The sequence below is a fragment of the Falco rusticolus genome, chromosome 9 (genome assembly GCF_015220075.1).
Source record: "Falco rusticolus isolate bFalRus1 chromosome 9, bFalRus1.pri, whole genome shotgun sequence".
Classification (NCBI taxonomy): Eukaryota; Metazoa; Chordata; class Aves; order Falconiformes; family Falconidae; genus Falco; species Falco rusticolus.
This window is the reverse complement of record NC_051195.1, coordinates 35,123,270-35,138,856: the sequence shown is the minus strand read 5'-3', so window position 1 is coordinate 35,138,856 and position 15,587 is coordinate 35,123,270. Positions and strand designations below refer to the sequence as shown.

Below are 15,587 nucleotides of genomic sequence, written 5' to 3'. Positions count from 1 at the left end.
CTTTAAATCATGAGGCATATAAACAAACTGCAGTGCCTATACAGTATTTGTTCACTGCTTTTAAAAGCAGAAATACAAAAATATGAATTATAATAAAGTAGGTTCAAAGCGGTTAGGTATAAATGTACCTCAAACACTTTTTGAAAGAGACAAAAGCAAAAAAAACCCTGATTCGCTTTCAGGAATATGCTTCAGCTTCACGGTGAGCTTTCTCCCAGAAGCAGATGGTAGTGCTGGGATAAGCTGTTTGTAGAGACAGAGTGGAGGGGGCAAGCATCTACAGGGGGATCAGTGCCTTTGCAAGCCCTCACTGGCAGCTTGTTCCAAGAAAGTTAAAAAAACAAACCAACATGCAGCATGTATTAATTCAAGCAAAAAAGATGCTATCAGGCATTTTGTTTTGCTTTTTCAATCTTAGTACTCCAGCTGTTAAATGTATCAACTCCAGATAACATGTAATGCATCACAAGGTCAAATGGGAACCAGGACACTTTACCTTCTGCTGTGATAAACCAGGAATTGGGTGCTTCTTCATTCAGTTTTGAATCTGGAGGAAGAGTCAACTTTAATAAAAACTGAATTGTCTGGCCAGGAGCTACAGTTAGTGAAGGAAGTTGAACATTTGGTGCAGATTTAGGCAGTTTTGGAAGGTTTGTTATTTTATCCTTTTGCACAGGCAGGTTGTCTGGAACATCGCATGCTTCTGGATGCAGGATAGGCAGCTATCAGTAGAAACCAAACAAAATATTTATTTTTATTTGTACTGAAAGCAAACAGGCTTTCACAATGTAATCACTATTCCAAAGCTGACATGGACTAGGAAAACTAACACATGATAATATGGCTACAGGACTAAAACTTTCTGACAGTGCAACAACACAATGACAAAGAAAAATGACAAAATTATTTTTTAAAATGAAAAAGATAAAACTGATTAATCCAAATAAAATAAGATCTACTATTAAAACCATAAAATCCGTAAGTACTTTAAAGTATCCTTTAATTTTAAATTTTAACAGTTACATTGTATTTTAAAATAAAATTTCTTCTAATCTGGCAGTGAACTGTGTGTTTTGGTAATAAAATCTAAGATTTTAACCATGCAGACTGAACAGTAAAGGATAATTTAACAGAAGAGCCACCAACATGTTATATGATATGAAAATTTAAACACACAAGAAGATCATGTACTATTAAATGCAAGAGACGCACAAGATGACAGTTGGACCATTATGTCATATATATGTGTGTGTATATATATATAGGAAAACATTAAGACATGGTGCCATCATAAGACAGACAGGAGCACAAATTTGGTTTGCCTTCATGTTTATAAGCAAATACAGTAGTGCTCAGTTATGACAGGGGTTTTGATATGACAACTTGGCAGCCCGCTATGTATTTTGCTTTAAGTCACTGACCTCCCAAAATCACATCTTACAGCTTAACTACAGGACTTGGCAATTGATTTCAACTTCCACTTGTTACAAAGTGCTCATGGAATGCTTTTCATACTGAAAAACTGGGCCGTATTTTTTAATAACTCATATTTTTCTATTATTCTTTTCTAGAGGATCATTACTTTCTGTTTTCATGCAAAAGTTGCCTTTCCAAAGACTAAGGCTTTCAACAACTCTGCTAACAGGCAACATTTATTTGCATCATCACAAAACATTCTGTGACTTTAGCTACTCTGTCTACCCAAAAAGTGTATTACTATATGATTTTTATACCACTTGCCAAAGCCTGCAATAGTAATTTATATCAAGAAACACTACCATCAGCCTGTTCGATAAGTATTACTTGCCATGGAAAGAATTTTCGTTTCCAAATCCAACACTTTGATCTGATGATTATTCGTGTCTGCAACATACATCAAGCCGCCACTTTCTTCAACACACAAACCTCCTGGTTCATTAAAAGTTGACTGTGTAAAGCTCGAACCAATAATGTTGCTTGCCTCTCCTGTGCCTGCCAGGGTAGCACAGTTCTTCATCTTGGGATCTACAACCTTTATCTAAGATAAACAAAGACACAAAAAAATTTTTTTCTGAAAAAATCCTACCAGGACTTAGAAGTTCTGCATTATCTTATGCTCCACATTTTCAGAAGCCAGCACTAACCTTGAGTACCCAAGTGTGTGTCCTAGAAGCCAAATTATCATACTGTACCAAATTACATGTCCCACCTTCACCCCTCCCCATTCTCTGCTGGACTTTACTTCTTCCTTTGGTCTTTGTTCAGTGCTCCCTTTCGTAATTTTGAAGGTACCTACCCCTCTGGTATAAAAGTATGATGATTGGCTTGTTTCTCTAATGTTTGTTGCCCTTCTAGAAACATTTGCAATATAGTAAGAGCATAACAAAACCAGTAAGCTAACTTATAATTTTTTTTCTAAAAACAGATGATTTTTTTTCCTTAAAGTAATAGCAAAAAAGTTTAATGTTCTATGCAATACCTGAAACAAAGTTTCATTTGCTACATGAATTTTAGTAAGCACTTAGTGTTATATTCTTTATTCTTCAAATTAAAACATATTACTTTTAATGCATTCAATTGATGTACAGTTAACAACCTTTTAGACATGAAAGCTTCTATAACATCGCATAAGAGCAATCACAAAAACAATCTCTCTTATCTCAGAGTTCCATGGAGGCAACCCACAATACTTCCCAAACCCTGGGTGGCCTTTTTAAGGGAAACCCAAGTCCTCTTGTTCTCCCAGTTTTACCAAACCTGCAGTATTCCTGACTAAACACTTCTAGCTTTTTTGCTCTAGTTCAGCATCTTCGGGAAAACATAAGGAAAGGGTCTTTAGTCTGAATTGTAACTTGGCACTTTAAATTCACCTTTCCCAAGGGACCATTATATCAACACAAAAGCACGTGACATCAAAACAGTGGTAAAGAGAAGGACCTGTAAGGATGGAAGGGAAGAAAAAGAACCTACAAAGAACCCGTATAATTTGTTTCCTCAGCTTAACTGAATCAAACACAATCTTTCCACGTTCCAAAAATAATCCTTCACAGTAGTAAGAACTGTAAAGCCTGCATATAACAAGCTACTATATGCTTACCTTATGATTATAGGAATCTGCCACATAGAGCAGTTTTCTTTTCTTGTCCCATGTTACTCCTAAGGGATGCTGCAGCTTTGCATTTATGCCTGCTCCATCCACATCACCAAAGGCAAACAAATTCTGGAAAAGGATTTTATTAAACTAATTCATTACTCAATGCTGACATGAATTTAAATGACTGTAATTAAATGGAAATTCACTGACTTAGAAAAAAATTTAAAAAATCAAGACAATTTCAAAATAAGAACACTGAAAACCAGGAAGTGTGGATGCTAACCATGGAAATGGAAACTCTCACATTTAAGTTATCAATATGAATCCAGCTGACTTTAATGACCACACAATGCCGAATCAAGTTAGCTATTTTAAAAAGAAGTGATTTATTATCTGAGAAGCAACAATCTGCACTACAACCTGAGCGTCACAACTGGCACACATTTGCATTCCAAGCAGTGAAGTTAAGAAATTGATGGCCACGGAAACTGATTTACCCTCTCACCCCAAAAGTGGTTCCTCCAGGTCAGGCTTGAGGAATATTAGTAGGGCAGTGTGGGGAAGTTTGAAGTGATTACCAAAGGATCTCTCTCTCCTCCTACAAGGTGCTTCACCGCTCCGTCTTTCAGAGAGATGGTTCGCACAGTGCTGCTCTCACTATCCGCTACAAAAAGGCAGTTCCATGGTTCCTCAGAAGCCAGACAGAGCCCCGAAGGCTGTGCAAAGCCTGCCTTATGTGGGTACGCATTGTTTCTGTTCTCTTCATTTCCACTCCCAGCAAATCGAAGGCAGACTCCTTTCTTTAAATCACTACAGGAAAATAGTAACCCAAGTTCAAGAATGAGTTTGAAATACTTAAAAGACTTTAGGCATAAACAGAAGCTACAAGACAAGCACTTGGGAGTTATAAAACCAACTATAGGGCAGCACAAGGAATGATTCAATGCCTTTGTGCTAACTTTTATTTCACTTTAGTGTATCATTCATCACCAGGCAATTCAGCAAATGGAATGAAAAGTATCATTCAATTATATGAATGTACCTACCAAGTCATAGTTTTATAGCATAAGTAGTATCTTTATTTTATTTAACAGATGTGGGAAAAAGTAGGCAGACTTTAAAGGACACACACCTTTTAAGTCTGAACAGAAGCAGAAAGCTTCAAGCTAAGTACAGTAGAGAAAAAATATTTTCAGTGTAATTTGATTATCTCTCTCTTTGGGGTTTGAAAGCTGTTTATCAAGACAAACAGCAATTTCACATGTCTCTCATTACAGTTGCTTACCTTCCCTTCGGTAGTTTTCCACCTTCCAACATCAGTGCCCATACCTGATGAATGCCTGCCATTGCTATCCATAAAACGTCATCTTCCTGGGTCCCTGAAACTTTTAAAAATGAACGTATAAAAACATGAAAAAAAACCACTTTGGGCATGCTTCATAAAACAAAGACATAAACAAATCAATCTTGCTGTTCTACCTACTCCAGCTCACCTTTTGCCATGGGGAAGAAAAAAACCCCACAAATTCAACCAAAAAACAGAGCAAGAGAAGGAGAGAGAATGTCTTCCATCTACCAAAAACCTTGATATTTTTCTCCTGTTCTCTTCCCAAGTACACAAAAACTGTGGTTTTGATACTCCTACCTGATAAAAGGGCATACTTCCAATGGGATTTGCTGTTTGCAACTTTTTGCTATTGGGCCCATGTTTCACCTGTTGGTTTTGGATTCATACCAGCCAACAAATATGTATGTATCTTTGCTAAGCATGGTTTTGGGGGGGTGGGGGACGTGTGGTTTGTTTTGTGGTTTTCTACTATGCTAGTGACAAAATTAGATATTCCAAAAAGCTACTGGCAGCTGTTTAGAGGTTTTGAGAGAAATAACCATGGCAGTATCATTGTACATTATATAGAAAGGACATAACGTTTTTAAGATAAGGGTAACTGATGCTTGCATTTCATGTAGATTTATGCTCTGGAAAGCAACAACTGCTGTTTATTCAAACATTAGATGCAATGTGGGCAATTACTCATTTCCCCTTCCACTAACCATGCAGTTTTCACGTTGTTCTCCCTATGCACATGTACATGTGGTATCACAAACACAAGATGCAGATCTGCAGAACAGTGATCTTCTGATCAAGAAGTGTCCAAGTACGTGTCAAGCATCTAGGTTTTTCAACTCCACAGATAAAACTACTATCCACCAATCCAAATCTAGAAATTACATGAAGCTTTCCCAGATAATACTTCACAAATATAATTATGCAAATGGAAAGCAAAAAATGTGTAAGTGTTCTATAGCTTTAAACATATCATATTACAGCACAAGAACACATAAGACAAATTGTGAAAGACAATTAAAAAAAACCACCACCCCCCAAATCCAGAAGAAATTTATTTTAGCCTTTTCTGAAAATCTTAAGCAACAGAAAGTTGGTATTTAAAAACTGCATTAAAATGGCAACACTGTTGTTTTCCTAACACCATACTAATCTATGCACACTGTATACAACTGTCCCATCTAGTCAGAGACAACATTAAAATGTTTTTCTGAACGAATGTATCAGGTTTTGGAGTAACTGTTAGGCACTCATCAGAAAAATACCTTCAAATTGCTCACAGGAAGTTTTTATTCACAAGAACTTATAAAATATTATGCATCTCATAGCTGCCCCTGCAAATGATCTGATGGATACCTCCTCCCCATATTCTGGAATTTTAAAATGAAAGCAATTTTATGTAAAATGCTCACAATCACTCTAAACCTGAGAAGTTAGTCCAAATCAGTATTCCTAAAATTAAATTAACACCATTCCCCTACCTGAGATCCTGCTGTTCTTCTTCTAATCCTAAACCTTTCCTTCATTACACACTGCAAGGGGGGGAAAAAAGTATCCTTCTGTCTCCAGATTCAATTTCTCATACTGTGAGCCCTCTTCATAGTAGTACTGGTATCATTTTAACAGTTCGCCTTCAGCCTTTTCTGCTTCTTGGATCAAGATAAAGGTTTCCAACACCGTGATCAAAGGAACTCTGCTGACTCTCTCCTGCACCTCCACGTGGCTCCATATTTTTAAACAAACTAGAGCTCCAAGAACAAAAGTTAAATTGCCAAAGCACCTAAGAGTTCTTGCTTTGCAAATTTGCAAATGAGTTTGAAAACACACATTTTATGAGTCACCAGAGATGTTACCAAAGTACTGGCAATGCCAAAAATACCTGGAATCACCTCTGCTTAGAGCTTGTTTCTAAGAGATTTAAATTGAGAAAATGGCCTATGAAATCATTTCACTACTTCCTATAGAGTACATGTTCAGGTTCAGGATTTTGTTTCCGTGATGCATATCTTGCACTTTCCAGATGCTACTATTCTGAGTATCCCAGACTGAATAATGCTAAAACCATGGTCAGTTCAGAAAGTGAGCTTTTTATCTTGCTATGCTGTGCAGTTCATTCTGAGGGATCACAAAAAGTGCTTTGTTAATTATTTAATATTCACTTCATCCACCAATGAAGTGAAGGAGTAAGACTTGAACTGAGCACTTTAGAAAAATGGGTTCCATTCACCTATCCGATTCTCTAATTCTACCCACTGAAAACTCCCTTGGTGACAGCTACATACTGAAAAATTGAAAAGGTTTCTTACTCTAATTCTGCACACTGAAAGGCTTATCAAATATGAGACACAGGAAAGAAGTATCAATATTAATTTCAAATTTTACTGCATATGTAAGATCAATAAAGAGAAGATCCTTTCTTCAACTAACAGAACAAGACAGGAAAAACAAGGAAGACCTCCATAACCATCATAAATTTTAATGCTACTTAAATATTTTCTACCAGATGGCAATTAGAACAAAGAGAATGGATGCAAGCATGGGAACAGCACAAGCACGCTGAATTGTGGAAAATATATCAGAACTTTAATAAAAATCAAAACCAGAAAAGTAAAAACAATGCCTATAGTTGCACAGTCAAGGTATTTTATCACACAACGGTCCTGACACTACAGAGTTTAATGCTTTACGTTCTGGAACAAAAGACAGAAAAAACTCTTCTTTAAGGACAGAACAGTTTGAGGACATGTCACCACTGTCATCCTTGTACTGTTCTCAGAGGAGAAGGGGCCAGGCAGAACCAGCATGCTAAAATTATGGTAATACCATCATTATCATAACTGCTTATCATCCCTGAATGGAAAAGATTATTTTAAAATAATTTAGTATGAAACAACATAAAAGAACAAAGCAATTCTTTTTACATTTATTCAATTAAGCAGCGCATTCCAACCTATCTCAAGCTGTTTTAAAAACCCAGTGTAGTTTCTCCTTATTAGGGTATGTGCATTCTTATCTTTAGTGCTGCCTCTATCAAAGCAAAGTATAGCTTGCAAATGTGACATACTTCTGTTATAAAGATCCCCTAATAATGAAATAGAGCTCTGAATGCACTGGCATTTTGTATTATACAGTGCTTCAGTTATTATACAATGACTCACTTCCTGAATCTGCCTCTGCTATGTACCTACGTTTTAAGAATACACAGTCCTGTTTGTACACATACACAACTTTAAACAATTCAGTAATACTTTTAACCATTAGCTGCCTGTCAATCTGAACACACAGAAAAGTATTTCACACCAGTCAACAGCAAAATGTATTTGAAGAGATTCCATTCCCAGGACTACCAACACTTGCAGCTTCCTTGTCTGGGGACTGCATGCTTACTCCCAGTCCGGGAATTAAAAGCCTGGGAATCACGTTATATTTTGTGGCTGGCACCACTGACATTTTCTAAATAGACTGAAGTTTGAAAATATTATTCTTGCCTACTAATTTTGTCTTTAAAAAAAATAACAAGGAAGAGGTCTGTTGGTACACTCATCCTCTGAAAAAACACTGGAGGCAAAAAGGGCTATACAATATGCCCTCCGGTTTACAGACAGGCACGCTGCCTATGTACACATGTGAATGTGAGTTTTGCCTTCACTTAAGTCAGTGGAAGTTTAGCCAATTAAATCCAAACCTGATAGAAAAGCTACAGAATCATCACTCTTCCCCAGTGAGACAGAGATAGCAAAGCCTCAAAGGTATGCTTTAGCACCCTAAGTCTGGACTGTCACAAGTACACATCATTCTTTTCAGAGGAATAAAAGTTAATTTTCTTCTTTTTTCCCTATGCTACCTGGCGCTCTTTCACATAGTGTTGCATTGTGAAAACAGGATAACCCTTTATGAAACAAAATGCTTCTGGAATTTTCCTCATTAGTTAACACACCTCCCCCCTCATCAAGGGAAATCCTTGGACATAGATACCAAGGGGCTATCATACAATGGGAGGTAATAGGGAGCTAAAAATGATGACTATAATTAAGTATTTTCCCTTTCTTTCCTGAGTTTTCTGATTCAGGCTTTCTGACTGTCATGGCAGCAAATACTTTAAAAAAGATCCAAAGTAATAGCATTTATTAACGTGAAAGAACTATTTAATGTCAGGATACATCACTATAACTAAAAAGCTAAGTCTGGTTATGTGTTTTATTCATTCCTATTTAAGCACAGTAAACGCATACACTTGGGAGTACTTCAGCACCGCAGTTTCCCCTGATCCCCAAAACCCACATTCCATATTTGAAAGCACTTCTAGCATCAAAATGAGAACAGTTAAAAACTGTTATGTTAGGATATGTGAAGATTTCAGTTAAATCTATTTGTGTCTCTCTGTGATTCAGCCAACAGTATGAAGCTGGCTGACCCACTCAGACAATATACAGAGGAACAGCGTGCTTCAGAAGTCCTCCCAAAGCAAGACGAGGTAACGTCCTGCTTCACTGCAGTCCTTCACTGTAACTTCTGAATATCTTATTTCTCAAGAGACTTTTTCTCCTTAAGCAGTTCTAACACAGGAGTAAAATCCTGTAATAAGTCTTCCACTTCAGCTCTATCTTTAATGAAGAAGTTATTTTTCTTTGAAATTTCAAATTTCTTCAATAAAAAATAATGGCCATTTACAAGTATATTTAGGATATAGTTCAAGAAGAAAAGACAGACAATGCTGTTTGATGTCAATGTCATCGCTAACATGATCTTCTGTGGAACTGAACTTGTGTGAGGGCAGACAGCTCAAAGCTCAATGAGGTAGCTTTGAGGAACTGCTAAAGAGATGAGAATGCCTTTTGCATTCCAAGTAAGTTTACATTGCTACATCATGCAGTCATACTACATATGCCACATATGTTTACAGCAACTCAGATTCTGAGTTGTCCAGAAAAACAATTCCTAATTAATCCCCGATGATCACAAAAGCAGGTCTTTTATCTTCAGCTACTACCAAGGAATATTCTTCACAGGACAGTGGAGGCTACAGCTTCAATGCCAGAATGAGACCAGACTAGAAGGAAAAAGAAGAGTAACGTGTAGAAAGCACACGCTCAAGATACAGACAGTTCAGACAAAAACTGTTCATATATGGTCTGAGCTCTCTCAGGAAGTTCTAACTGCTTATTGCTGAAGTGATTATTGCTTTACCTTTTTGTAGAGTTAGGGAAGAATCACCATGGATAATTGAAAAAGAAAAAGTGCTTCCTCTGGAATGCAGTGGTACTACAAAACACTCTAGAAGAAACATGGAGAGGGGGAAAAAAAAATCTTACATACTTTTTCCTTAAAAGGGATATAAAAATTGTACCAGTATGATAAGGTACTGTACTTTCATTTAAATAATATCTACGTAAAACCTAAATTGACGTAAAAATTTCCAATGAGTTTACTGAAAGCATGGTCAATACTGTACTTGGGAGTTTCTATAAATAGATTACAATCATGCATTTTAAGACCAGATTTTGGAATGTGAAACACACAGTTATGTCACCAAGCACAGGTCATTGTCCCGTTCCTTCCAGCAAGAATGCAGCTATCAAGAACATTTCACGCTCAGATCAACTGTGCATTAAGTATCACTTGCTTTCAACACCCACTGCATAAAAATAGAAGGGGACAACAGAGAAAACTAAAAAAGCACACAGCAATTTAATAAAGTATTTTTAAGCTGCTGGCCCTCCCACTGTATTTCCTGCACAATCTGTGTCAATGCAAATTTCAGCACCAGCTTTAACGAAGCCAGAATTTAATCCATGGAGTTCATTCAAGAATTTTGAAGGGGGAGGGTAAAACACAAGCTCAGCGGCCACAACTAAGGAAATAAAAGAGATGACAAGGAAGAATACTGCCTGCCTGAATCCCACCATGTGTTTTGTCTCCATTAACTCCCCTACCTTAGAGACATTTGTGCCAACATTCTTTTAAATGGTATTTCACAATCACTTAGCCTCTTTGCCTCAGGCTTCACATCTGTATAAAATGGGGAAAGAAAAGCCTATTATCTCACAGAATACTATGAGGATGCTTAAAAGCATGCTACTTTGTAGTATCTGTTCTGAGTATTAACTTATCTCTGCCCTCATAAACTTTTTTCTCTATATTTTTAATTTCACAACAAACTATACATTAGCATTTAAAAATGCAAACAATGAAGTTTTTAAATTGATCAATACATACTCTAAACTGTATGTAGGAGTAAACTCAAGAAATATAAATGATACAGAATTTTTTTTTCTCTTAAGAGGTAGCCTTTCCTTTTGAGACTTTGAAAAAGGTCAGCATAAGCTGTTCAATACTATCTAGTGTAGTACATAAACAGCTTAAACTTCTTTTTTTTTCCTCTCTTTCATGTTCTGGATAGCATGGCTTTGGACATTGAAAAGAAAATCACAGAAGGATCACTTGTTTAAAATCCATAAATCCATCTCCTGAAAAGAAAAAATGCCTCTTGTACACAGTTTAAGTTACACAGATCTGAGGAAAATGGGAAAGTGTGATGGTATTTCCCATATGCCACACCAGTTAACAAAAAACTCATAGATTTTGTAATAATGAACCAAAGTTTTTGAAGCATACGTTACCTCCTGCAACTTGCACAGAGATACATACAAGCATACAGTAAAAATGGGCACTGCTGTATGGATGTGAACAAAAGTAATTTTTGAAACTCTCATCAATTACTCCATTCATCCAAAGGCATAGACATCGACATACCAGTTTTAATATACGGACAACAGGGTAGCTACTTGTAGAACAGCACATCGAGGATCACCAACAGAAGGCTGGGTCTCTGCCCAGGACAGTGAAGATTCCCTACAACACTGTGCTCTGCATGCATTTACTGAACAACAAATGCATCCCATGATATACTGGATAGTAACAGAAGATCCTACCAGGCTCAAGCAATTTGCAGTAACAATACAATCTGACAAGCTCTGCTGCAGTGTTGGCAAACTATTTTGATGTCTGGTAACAAACTTTAAGAAGTGACTGCAGCTCATGACAGCGTCTATGCTGTAAACACACTGCAGAGACAGTCCTGGTTCCTTGTGCTCTGGGACAAATTCCTGTTAGCATTCTACTAACTATAACCTTCCATTTTGACAACTCTCTCTGGATACAGTTTTCTAAAGAGTTTTATATAGCTATTACAGTAACTTCCATTTTTCCTAGCTTACTTTACTTACACAAAACCATAATGAACAAAATCTTCCAAAGAAACTGAAAGCCCACCCTCCCCCTACACTCACCCCCCCATTTTATGTATTTGGCCTATTATCCTCTCAAAGAAGGAATTCAAATTGATTTAATCTCTTCATAACTGACAGGTTGTGTTGTATTTTGTAGAGATCTAAAGAGACAGCTGACTGGTAGGTTCTAATTTGAATATGAAAAAATCTATACTGGTCTGGCCAGAGTGCATTCAGAAGATCTGATTTTCATGTAAATACTTATAAAAATTCAGCAGTGTTGAACGGTGCAGATGACTAATCCTCTACAGGTGACTAATTCAGTGATTACTATGTTCATGTTGATAACAATCATATCAATTAACATTTAACAAGCAGAGCTCTCAAAAATATAAAGTATCAACAGATACTCAACTAATGGCAGAAGCAGATGAAAGCATCATGAAAAATGAAAAGTAAAATTATAGGATATTTTGAATAGTTCTGTTAATCAGCTTAAGTTTCTGAAGCACTGATGAGTTATTAGTCTCCTCCTTTGCTGATCTGTGAAACAGCTCTGCAATAACATCCCATGAAGATCAGCTTGCTGGTTCAAGACACCTTGAAAACTATGCCATCTAGTCACACAACGGTCTACTGGCTCACAAAAGGAAAATCAGATTGGATAAAGTTCAGCAGAAGTCACACCTTCATTAACAGCAACTCACACCCAGTGAGATTCTCTTTCAGGTCCTCTTTCTCTTACAAGTGGGATTCTATACGCTTAACACAGATTGTAAGGGTCATTAACAAAGCCTTTGAAAAAAGTGCCTTTTTTTGTTTGTTTGTTTATTGATGTTGTTGTAGAAGACATGTTACTAAAACTGTTAAATCTAAAAATTGTTGCTGGTTGCTTATTTAAGTCATCAAGGCTGCTGGTGGTACACTATCTATACTGACAATGTATTTGTACCAGAAGACTTTTATGCAATCAGCATTTCTGAACTAGCTTCAGGTTCCCTTAAAATTAATCCGAGTGTGTTTTCCTCCTTTGTAACTGATCCAAGACTGTAAGAAATGCTTCCAGGTCACTAAAATGTTTTAATTTACTAATCTTGCAAGCATCTCTCATTTAAAGATATTAGACTTAAATAGTGCTACTTCCCCCCACCATTCATCTGCAGATTCAAGAAATCTCAATACTGGAAGTCAATTTTTATGCCTGAAATACTGACCCAAGGGTTTTACACCACATTAAAGCACTGTTCTGTCATTGCTAAGAAACTGGCACCCACAGATTCTGAATCAGGGGTCCTCAAACTTTTTAACCAGGGGGCCGGCGCGCGGATGCAGTGGCAGGCAGTCATCTGCAGCTGCTTGGTTTCCCCTGCAACCCCTGGTGGGGGGGTCGGGGGTGTCTGTAAATACTGGGGGCCGGATTGAGGACCCTGGGGGGCGGTATCCAGCCCGCGGGCCGTAGTTTGAGGACCCCTGTTCTAAATTATACTGAAATGGAAACACGAGAAAATAGAGTATCAATTCACAGTTAGTAACAGTTGAAAGCACGGCAGTTATGCGATGTCAAGCTCAGGTGTGTTAAGTGAATCAGGAAAGCAAGCTACTTAAATCCTCAGAAGCCGATTCTTGCACCCTATTATTCAAAGATTTAATTTTTATCCCTTCATGCTTGCAAGGTTTTTTCTTAGGTATTCCTCTCCTATCTGATCAACTCTGTCATAATGTAGAGTCTAATGATTTCATGTCACCTAAACAGGAATAAACAGACATCTTCAACTAAAATTATTTTTATTTCCTAAATTCAAATATTTACAAGTGGTTAGACATGTCTGTATAGTCAAGGAAAGGAACTTCTAGACAAAGCTCACTTCCTGTAAAACATAGCTGCTTCTTAAGTGATTCTGGCATTAAGCACCGGCCTAACAAAAGCAATCACAATTGCCTTCTGTATTTGGACCAGTTACATAACTTGATGGAAGAAAAATTCTTTTGTAGCAAGTAACAGTCCACATTTTTTCGGGATCCAAAGCAGAACTGCAGTTATCACTTGCAAATGAAATCACTGTTTTTCAGACTCGGTTGTAAAGTAAACCTGTACTTTTTCGTATCTCAGACTATCACCAAAACAGGAAAACATCTAGTAAACAGTCATGCATGTGTAAATATGAGATGTTAAAAGCTCAACTGATACAATACTTGAATTTCCAAAGACCACATCCCACGGAGAGCTGATAGGCTGTTCTTCTGCTTTTGCTCCACCTTCCTTATCAACACCTTGTATCCCAATGCCTGCAACCGTGGTCACCACCTCTAATTCCAGGTCAATCTACAAGAAGCAAAATTATATACACTGAATGTACAAAATTAACTTGACTGCAATTACAGATAATTCAAGCTAATATCAAAACCGGAGATTTTTTGCTGATAAATAAAGAACAAATTTCAGGTATTTGTTTATGTAGGAAAATAATTAATTTTACCACAACGCTTCCCGATGTGTTGGTGGAGGGGAAGGGGGAAGCAGCAATTAGCGTGAAAAACATGTGCCTGGAATTTTCTTCCACATGCAACAAACATTAACACTGCCCTGTAAAGGTTTGCTGAGCTGTTGTAGAAGAAAGCATCAAAATTTTCTAGAAAAATACTCAGACAATGGATGTGGATGTTTTATTTTAAACTTCTACAGGAATACAACATAAAAATTCAACTAGTGTAACACTATCATCCATTTCTAAATAACCTGTATAAAACATTATTTTTGCAGTTCATTTCATGCCCTAGAGTAAATGTTTATATTTTATTTCATTTCTGCAACCTAAATCCCCTCTGCTTACTTTCTAAGTGACTTCCAATACCTCTCATGAATTTATCGTGAAGCTCATGTAAAAAGGGAGTCTTTCACACACAAAATTTTATAATCTGTAGCTAGACTCTTTTTGCAAGGCCCATGGCCTGCACAAACATTTGAAAGTATGTCCTGTAGCTGTTGTATTACTTTAATTCTTGGATACCCTCATGGCACATTCAATGAGAGGGAATTATCATGAAAAATGCTGAAGCAGTACGACCCAGATCTTCACACGTTTCTGTGCTGTCTTTGCTACCTGCAACACTTCATTTCCTGCAGTCCTTAGGCTACAGTGATGAGTATGACTAAGATAATGACCTAGATGCAAACTACTCATTTTTAGTAACAATGTTTCTTTACCAACAGGGAGCTTGGGTCCTTTCCAGAATAAGACCTGGTAGCCAGCTACAGTGAATACAGTGCAGGGACTTTGTAGACTAGTGCCTTTAAATAAAACACAATGAACATGGCTGACAGTACAAAGGCATGTTAACAGTACAAATTAGGGAAGGATGTACTTCCTCTGATCACAATTCAGACATACTGGTGAGGATCTGAGTACAAAATCTTTTCTGAGACGCATAAAATACTTAATAATGAGGCACTATTATGTTGCTTCAACAAACAACTTCCCATTGCTCTAAATCTGACCTAATCAAATGTAAGATCCAATGACTATATAATCTGAAGCATAACACTCTTACATGATAAGACCTTGCAAACATTTAATCAAAAAAAATCCATATGCAGAGAATTCTGATATTAAAGCAGGTAACTGTACTTTAGATACCCAAACAGCTAACAGAAGTTTAGATATTCACTGAACCATCACAGTACAATAACTTTAGATAAGAATCTGATAGTACTGGAAGTAAAACAAAAACATTTTTTACTTCCAGTACTAAGAATAGATGTTTCTCGTAACAGGAAAGTAAGAGTCACCAGAAAAAAAAAAAAAAAAAAGAAAAATCAGTTATGCTAGAACAAGTAGTGCATATCATATTAATATGAAAGGAAGCACAAAAGTATATGCAGCCCTTTAAAAAACAAACTGTGCAACAGCATTTGTTTATAAGATATTGGGCCAAATTTCCT

At 36.9% G+C, this 15,587-nt stretch overlaps 1 protein-coding gene across 2 annotated transcripts in view; it reads right to left on the bottom strand.

The window, feature by feature from the left end:
• The window catches only part of NHLRC2 (NHL repeat containing 2), a 36,868-nt gene that overhangs the window by 9,143 nt on the left and 12,138 nt on the right, over window positions 1-15,587 (bottom strand). The window contains exons 5-11 of one of the 2 annotated variants that reach the window (XM_037401420.1): window positions 13,841-13,970; window positions 9,606-9,692; window positions 4,359-4,458; window positions 3,652-3,883; window positions 3,077-3,199; window positions 1,808-2,017; window positions 497-722 (exon numbers count right to left, since the gene is read on the bottom strand). In XM_037401420.1, coding sequence (XP_037257317.1) covers window positions 497-722; window positions 1,808-2,017; window positions 3,077-3,199; window positions 3,652-3,883; window positions 4,359-4,458; window positions 9,606-9,692; window positions 13,841-13,970 — 1,108 coding nt within the window. The remainder of the gene's footprint in view (window positions 1-496; window positions 723-1,807; window positions 2,018-3,076; window positions 3,200-3,651; window positions 3,884-4,358; window positions 4,459-9,605; window positions 9,693-13,840; window positions 13,971-15,587) is intronic. The other variant, XM_037401422.1, reaches the window with a different exon arrangement.